Source organism: Corvus brachyrhynchos, unplaced genomic scaffold (assembly GCF_000691975.1).
Source record: "Corvus brachyrhynchos isolate BGI_N302 unplaced genomic scaffold, ASM69197v1 scaffold223, whole genome shotgun sequence".
Lineage (NCBI taxonomy): Eukaryota > Metazoa > Chordata > Aves > Passeriformes > Corvidae > Corvus > Corvus brachyrhynchos.
Window position 1 is genome coordinate 3,080,877 of NW_008237174.1, and position 8,575 is coordinate 3,089,451.

The following is an 8,575-nucleotide window of genomic DNA, read 5'->3' on the forward strand; positions in this document are numbered from 1 at the left end:
AGGAGGCACAAGGGGCTATGTTTAAGAGTCAGTAAAACCAGGATGGGATATTTATAGCATAGGGGGGAAAAAAATCTCAAAATGACTTTAAGAAAACATAAACCATTCCCAAGTTTTTACTGAAAGAGGAAATTTAAGGATGAAAATCAGCTCAGCCTGGTTCAGGAGCCTAAGCTGAGAACACTTGCCTGCAGAATAGGATGCTTTGTATTGCAATGTGGAGAAGGATCTGGGTCTGTAACATTTAAGGCAGAGTTCTCAACGTTGTCTGCTGTTGGAGAGTGCAGAATGAAATTACAAAATATGCTGATCTGATTTAATGGCCCTTAACTGAGATTTGGGGTTTCCCTGCTCTGTGTTCTGAGTCAGCTCACCACAGTGACCCAAGGGGACAGTGAGTGAGGATGTTTAGGTGAGTGTGACAGTGAGTGAGAGTGTGTAGCAGGATCTTTTTCCCCAGGAGCAGCAGGTTCACTCATCCTCTTTTCTTGGTGGTTACAGTAAAGTGGGTTAGAAATAAAGGATCTCACCTCTTGTTTCTGTTTTGCAGTGGTACAGAAAACCAGATTACAACTTTTTTGAAAGCTATAAGGCATATCGTAGTACACATCCAGAGCAGCCCTTCTATATCCTGAATCCCAAAATGCAGTGGCAACTCTGGGATATTCTGCAGGAGAATTCCCTGGAGCATATTCAGCCTAATCCACCATCATCAGGAATGCTTGGTAAGATAATTGCCCTCTAAACTTCGGGTTCAGTTTGCAGGCAGGAACTCTCCAAGATGCCTTTTTTCAAAGACAGCTACAAATTTATGGTGCTTATCAGAGTTGTTTTTACAGTGTTTGTCTTGTGCCAAAATTTAAGCTTCCTGTCTTCAGAGTAGCAGCTCAGTTGTATTAAAGTAAGTGGTTTGCAGCATGTCTGTGAAACAGCAGTTAGAAACATGGCCCAGTTCCAGGTGGAAACAGGAGAGCAGACTGCAACACTGGGACGGTCTCTAGGATTTGTAGCTTCTAGTGCCAGAGCAGTTCCCACAGGGTGCGAGAGGAAGGATGTGTCTCCTGCAGGCTCAGATCTGGTCAGGCGAATAAATCTGATTACTGTAAATGAATTCTAAGGGCGTGCCTGTTTCTTTTCCATATATTATTTATATATAAATATGTGTGTGTGTAGACTTACTGGGGGTCTGTGGAGGGTCAGACTGAATAGTTGCTCTGAAAAGGTCAGTGATATGCCCCCTTACTAAGCATGCCAACATCTTGCTTGTCAGCAGGCTAAATTCAGCCTCTCAGCAAAGAAACTCATTTTTGCATTCTGCCGTTGCAAAGGTTTTCCTACTTAGTGGAGAGCAGATCTCATGACCAGCTGAATAAAAAGGAGTGAACCTGTGGGGAAGCTGCCATGTATCTGAAATCACGGCATAGTTGTACAGTCTTGTTTGCCATAGATGTACAGTCTTGTTTGCTGTGCTTCCGCCCTTTGTCTGCTCCCACCTCTGTTCCATCACTGCTGGGGCAGAGGCACTTTCTGTCTCTGTGTAAACAGAGTTGCTTCATGTTTTTGCCAGGCCCAGCACCCATTAAATCATTGCTTGGATATGTGTAGAGCAGCTGTGTAACAGCATAATCAATGACTTCAGCAGCAGAATTGTTAACTGGAGTTACAGACTCAAAGACACACTCAGACAGCAGTTCCTCCAGGGCTTAACTTTGGGCCTAGTTACCTCACTTTTTGCTTTGTAAAACAAGTCACCTTGCCAAATTCAAGGGCATAGATGAGTTCCAGTTTCCAGCTCCGTGTTCCCTGGAAGGCCTGACTGGGATTGAAAATTTTCATTTGAAAAGGTGGATGAAAACATGTTTAAAATATACTTTAGGTTCTTCTAATGTCTTGCAGTTCCTCAGATTGTGCATGGTCCCTGATGTCTCAGATACTGCATGAATTTTCTGGAATGTTACACATTGATTCTGTTTCTCTGGTATATTTTTGCTATTTCTTGCACTTAGAAGAAAAGCAGCCAGTAACTATGGCTTCCATCTGATCTGGCCAGAATGCTGGCAGGCTGTGCCCTTACTGACTGGTGTGATGTCCTCGGGTGCTTCCTGTACCTGTCAGGAGACACAGGAGGGCAGCACTGCTCTGCTCCGGGGACCCTGAAGAGCAAAGGCTGCTCTGTCTCCCTAAGCATCTCCCAGCACAGTCCCTTTCATATTCCCTGCACTCACAAGAGGCAGGTGGGACAAATGCAAAGGTCTCATCTCTGCTTATCCAAGCAGGTTTGAAATGGGCTGCTCAATCAGCTAATGCAGTGCACGCTTGGCAGACACCCAAGTTTCCATGAAGGTCACAGATAATGGTAGCACTCTTAAAAATTGTCCTTTTGGCATGGCTGTCTCTGTAAACAATCTGCTGAAATCACGTTGATCATACAGTTTGCAAGGGAGGGCTTCAGAAAAGAGCCCCGTCTGGCCAGACTTTTCTCCCCCTCTGCTCTGAATGTTAATAAAGGAAACCCTTCCCCTTGGAGCTGCCTGCTCCTTGCTGGCTGCCTGACCCTCTGGAATGTTTAATCCTGTCTCTGGTGTGACATGGGGGTGTCTGCTCTCTGTCCCTCCCCAGGCATAGTGATCATGATGACGCTCTGTGACGAAGTGGATGTGTACGAGTTTCTCCCTTCCAAGCGGCAGACGGACATTTGCCACTACTACCAGAAGTTTCACGACCATGCCTGCACCATGGGAGCTTACCACCCACTCCTGTTTGAGAAGAACTTGGTGAAGCACATGAACCAGGGCACAGATGAGGACATCTACACTCACGGGAAAGTTACCCTGCCTGGCTTCCGAAAAGTGCATTGCTAACGGATTGGTTTTACTGTGTTTAGTTTTCCTTGACTTTCAAAGCACTTTTTAAATCAGGGTTGTCAGATTTGTTAGGTCTAAGCACTGGTGTGTTTTGACAGCTCTTCCATGTAGCAAGGCTTGCTCTTAGGACTTTGTTGACCAACTCTCTGAGCTGTAAGGCTCACTGTGGTACAGCCAGGCCATACTTGCATGAGTCACTGCAGTAAATGGACTCCCAGTGGAGCCAGGCTCATGCAGCATGTGGATACCTCTGGCTTCATCTCAGCTGATGACGGTGTAGGGGAGGCACAGGAGAGGCTTTCTAAGCAGAGATTGCACAAGTCAGGATCATATGATAAACATAATTTGGTTTACTTCAAAGGGGTTGTGAGAGCCAAAACCCTGGTCCATTGGGAAACATGAAAAATCATTTAAAATTTGTTCCCATAGTCAGAAGCTCTTCAAAGTAGGCCTGATTTAAGGAAATGCTGTCAAGCTGTGTAATGATAAGCTAAACTTCTAGTCCAAAATATTTGATTTTATAAACAGTCTGTGAACTTCCTTCCAAATTGTAAGACTTCTGAAACTGCTCAGGTGACATTTTTGGCAAAGGAAGAGGGAAACAATTCATAATTCAGTGAATCTTGCAAGACTTTTTAATCTTTTTACTTTCTTTTTAATAATTTAAAATAAATTTTAGTGATCATTTCCAGTACAGTGCTGGGCTTGGTACAGAAGAACCCTTACATCAGAAAGGTTTTGGGAATATGTTCCAAGGCACAGATGGGAGAACTCACTGGAAGTTGGTGCCTTTTTCCAGCTCTCTGCTGCTCTACCTTTGCAATTGTCAGTGAACTACTTGCTGTATCCAGTAACACAAACGCCACAGAGCTGCTGCTAGATGAGTTCCAGCCCTCTGCAAGCCGACAGAGGGGATCTCTTGACTGCTGTGTGCTTTTCTGCAGAGGTGGGGAGCAGGTTTGCCACTTCCATGCTTCTTGAGTTGTGGGGAGGGAGAGTGTGCTCTGCTTCTCATGCTAAAACACAGGCAGAACTGAGAAGGGCAGCTTCTTCCTGCTCCAGGGACTCCTGTGGCGGCATGGTGGAAGTGGTAGCTCTGTAAACTCTGTGTGTTGGTGAGAACACCTTCCCTGTCTTCCGTACTGGTGTGTTTCATCAGGGCTGTAAAGAAAGCTTTTTCTTCTCCTGTTTTGAATAAATCCTATGAAGTCATTGGCCTGTTTTTGCCTTGGTGAACCATAAATGTCTTGTCTCCATGGCTCGGGGGATTTGTACCAGCCTTGCACCACTGCAGGCGCAGCTGCTCCCTGCTTGTTGCAGGGAGCCCTCAGTGCTTGCCCTGCTGCTCCTCCAGCTCAGAGCGTGCCTTTCTGCATGCCCATTTCTTGGGATGGACTGGATCTGTCAGTGTTTACAAATATCATACAGGTAAAAAGATCCAGGTCCTTGCACTACTGCTCAGGAGCACCACCTTCCATGAGGACAGGAATGCAATGAAGGCAGCTGTGTCTTGGAAAGCATTCCTTTTCACTGCCGGGGCGGAGAGACCTTACAGAGGAAAAGCCATCAGGGGTTGCTTGGGAGGGCCACAGTAATCCTCTCCCCATCTGCAGTCTTGGGTTTTGACAGTCCTACCCTTGTTTCTTGGATCCAGGAGGTATCTGCCACAGTAATTTGCCTTCTTACTATGTGTTTAGTTGAGATTCAAATAGCTTCTGACTTTTTTCCTAGGCTGTTTCATCTGTTAACTTCTCACAGCATTATTTTCCATCAACGCCCCCTCTGTGGAGAGTGGCCACCCTCCTTGGCTCAGGCTGTGTAATGGATGGATGGTATGTGGCTTCTGGGAAGCCAGCACAGTCTGCCTGATGCTCACCTGGGGTTCCAAACCCACCTGCCCCCCTGCAGGGCTCCTGCAAGAAGACAAAATGTCAGATTCCCCAGATCTCTCAGAACCCTCAGTTACTTAGGGGCGATAGTCTTGCACTGGGCATGGAATTACAAATGTTATGCTAACAGCTGTAGCTACATGCAGCATGTGATTCACTTACAGTCTAAACAGAGTTTTACAGGAATTATGACAGAGCTTAAAATAGGTCAGTGGTAACCCTCTTTTTTTTTCATTTTTTCTCTGTCTAGATCCAAATCTAATATACATTGCAAGTGATGACAAATGGGGTATTTAGAAGAGCCAGGTGTAAGTTAGTGGGCAGTAATAGCTAGATTGTAACAAAGCCTCATCCCTCCTGCAGTCTCTGCCATTTCCAGAGTGAACAGCTTTCTGCCCCTGTAGGAAGGGAAAAAGGGACAACACTGCCCTTTCCAGTTAGCCACTGAAGGACTAAGTGCTGGGAAGGATGCTCTGTAATTATATGGGAAAGCTGGAAAATATTTCCAGCTGGAAGCAGTTTCTACCCCTCTTTGGCTTTGCAGCTTTAGAGAGCCAGGGACATGGGTGGGAAAAGGTTATATGGTTGGACCAGAAGCCAGAGGAGGTAAATGCCACTGTCAGGAGTTCATGGTTGGACAAGGAAGTATTTGGGTGATGTAACAGGAATGACAATATGCTGCTGGCTGGGGAACACTGGACTTTGTTGTCTTTAAAGATTTTTCATTGTCTGGGCTACCAAAGCTGCTTGTGGGTTTTATGGTTTGCTTTCACTAAAGAAAATGGTGAAAAAAGTCACAGAAATTCAAACTGTATGCACCTGAGTCAACATGCCCATCCTAGCTGCCCTAAGAAGAATGGAGTGGGTGAGTGGGAACTAGATCTGACAACACACCAGTATGTAAACACATGCTGGCACTCCCTGAAGAGAAACACAATGCGTGCAGCTGAAGGTGAGGGTACAGGCAGGATGGCTCATCCTCCTCTGCTCTGTGAGGTCTGATGCTCTTGCCCAGAGCTGTGGGTGTTTGATTTCACTTGTGAATTGTATCAGCCTGGCAGGGAAACTCCAGCACTTTCATCAGGTGATGATACAAGGCACAGTATGGGAGCATCAGGCTTCATTTTGGAGCAGATAATTGGTGTGCATGGCTATACATGCCTCAGTTCCTGTCCTTGTCCATTGATAAGAGAGGTGAAAGTTGGAGTTTGTGGGGTTACCTGGTGTCACTGTGTTCAGCAAGGCATCACCTGTGGCTCATGAGTTCCCTTGGAAGTGCTGGGAGCAAGCTGGGACCCAGCTGGCTTTGTGCCTCACTCCAGAAGGAGCTACAGATCAGGACTCCTTTTTGGAGACAGAACTTGCAAGGAAGAGGATGTGCTTATTTCTGGCTTAGTTTTGGAAGTGCAGATGAAAGTAAAATTGTGTCTCGCAGCTCTAAGCAAACAGTTGTTTCTCTTTTTGACTGAAACTCAGTGAGCTGCTTAACAGCCTTGTCTTGTGAAAGGTATGGAAAATGGCTTCAATACACAGGACTGTGACTGGTCATCCAGGTAACACACTGGAGGGGGATCTGGTGTCTCTTGGGATTGATACTGCTCAGATCATGTCATGCACAACTTACCTGCTGTTTGGCGGTGCATGTGCAAGGCATCTTCCAGGGGATTGTTCCAGAGGGTTGCAAACACAGCACCCTCACACCATCCCCACTGAGAGAGGAAGGAGCCCTTGTAGGGGCCAGCCTTGGCACGTCTCATCTTTCACCCAAGTCCTATGAAATACTTCCCTCTGTAGGTGGCTCCTGCTGCTCCTTATCCTCCAGGATGTCACCTCTGCAGAAGGGATGCATGAGGATGTTTGTGTCTCCAAGTTTTGCAAGAGTTTGTGTGTTCATTGCTTACACTTAGCTTGCAACTTCATGTGTGGTAAAGGGAGAAGTTAACTTTAATTGCACCTTTTGACAGCCAGGTGGACTTGAAGCTGAGTGCTCTGCCACTAACTTGTGTTCAGTGTACAATGAAGAAGACTAATTTGGGGAGAAAATTTAAGCAATGAGTATTTGAAAAAAATAAAAATTTCTTCAGTTCAAGATATGTTTTAGGAAGATAAATGGATGTTTGCAAAAGCAGAATGGAAGGTGAGCAGGGAAAATCAGGCATGAGAGACGGTTTGAAAAAGCGTTTGTTTAGTGCAGTTTGTTCCAAACAATTCTCTGAAAGCCAGAGAAGGGCAGGAGCAGAGGGAGTGGACAGAAAGTGGTTTGGAGTAGAAACAGATACTTCCCAAACCCAGTCATCTTGGCTTGCTGTTTCCATCCAGGTCTGAGTGTGCTGCTGGTTTTGGATATCAGTGTGCATGGAAAGCTGTGCTTATGGGAACAAAACCACTTGGAATGTCTTTATTTCCATTTCTGCAAATACCTTGCAATGTTTTTCCTGCCTGGCCCTGGCATCCTTTACAAAAACAACAGTGAGGTGCTTCCATGGGCCAACACTGGTTCTAACCTGTGACAAACAAAAGGATCCTTCTAACAAGGGGATTAAATCAGCCAAACATTTGCTAATCCTGCTCCAGGACAGCTCTGGTGTGGGTTATCACCTGTTCCAACCCCTAGTAATTCACACAGAGCCCTCTCTGGGTGCTTACCTCGTACCACTCTGGTGATGCTGAAATGCCCTGGGCCATTTCAGGTCTATAAACATAACTTCTCGAAATGGGGAATAAGAGTCTTTCTCTGATAGTTAAAGGCAAATGAAATGCAGGGCCCTGGATGGTGGAAGTGGTACCAGCATTTGTAGCACTCATTTCATTTACCAAAAGAAAATAAAAATCACTAATGTGTGAAAGTAGGCTGTATTTCGTTAAAAGCCAGTTTCAGGTATAGCCAGCAGCATAAAAATAGGAAAACTGACTTGCATGCTCGGTGTGTAGTTTATATATTACAAAATTACTGTTATTTATGGTGCCTGAAGTATTACATAAACACTAATTTTAACCAGTGTATGGAGGGGGAACTTTCTTCATTTTGTCCTGCTCAGCTGAGTGTTCCACACCCATTCAGAAATGCTGAACAGTTGCATTGCCACTTAAAACAATTCCAGAAAACAGAAGCTGGACTTTAACTGGGATAAGCCACTGAAGTATCCTACCTTCAAGGAAGCTATAAATCATTTTCATGAACCAAGAATCTGTTTCCCCTCTTAGTTGCCTGTTTTTTCCTTGTGTATCTTCACAGACATTATCCTACTTGATTCTTTCTTGGTTTACCAAAGATAACTCAAAGGCACAAATTTCTTAAGTAAATATGTGTGAGGGGGCATTTGCATTGGAATTTAGGAAGAAGGCTGAGCAAACAGTTAAGGCTGAACCTCCAGTGCTTGGGACAAAATGCAGAACAGTTTCTTGCTGGGGAACAGAGTTTTATAGGGAATTTGGAAGGTGCTGTCCTGTCCCAGGTGCTAGTTTAAGGCAGTTTGTACAGGATGTGTGAACAGGGACTGAAGCCGAAGAGTTTAAGGGAAACAACAGTGAAAAATTGTTTTGTTAGAACTGAGATGCTCAAAGCAGTTTTGACGAGAAGCAACTTAATCTTGTTGAAGTAGGGCTGTCATGGCAGATTATTTGAGTCTGACCAGGCTAATTGTGACCCATAGGTTAGATAAACTCTTTTCTTATTTTTAATAAGTAAGAGTTCTAATTTACATAAATAAGATATGCAGTCTCTTACTTGTTTTTCTTTCCTGCTTCCAATTCTAGAGCTTGTTTGTGTAGGGAGATCGGTGAGTGACTGGGACAATGAGATGGAGATTTGGCTTTGAATGG

General features: G+C 44.9%; 1 protein-coding gene across 4 annotated transcripts in view; it reads left to right on the forward strand.

The window, feature by feature from the left end:
• The window catches only part of ST6GAL1 (ST6 beta-galactoside alpha-2,6-sialyltransferase 1), a 44,305-nt gene extending 40,208 nt beyond the window's left edge, over nucleotides 1-4,097 (forward strand). For all 4 annotated transcript variants that reach the window (XM_017728813.1, XM_017728816.1, XM_017728815.1 and 1 more), the window contains 2 exons: nucleotides 551-725; nucleotides 2,620-4,097. In XM_017728813.1, the coding sequence (XP_017584302.1) occupies nucleotides 551-725; nucleotides 2,620-2,861 (417 nt within the window). In that variant the 3' untranslated portion in view covers nucleotides 2,862-4,097. The remainder of the gene's footprint in view (nucleotides 1-550; nucleotides 726-2,619) is intronic.
• Nucleotides 4,098-8,575: the final 4,478 nt, after the last annotated feature.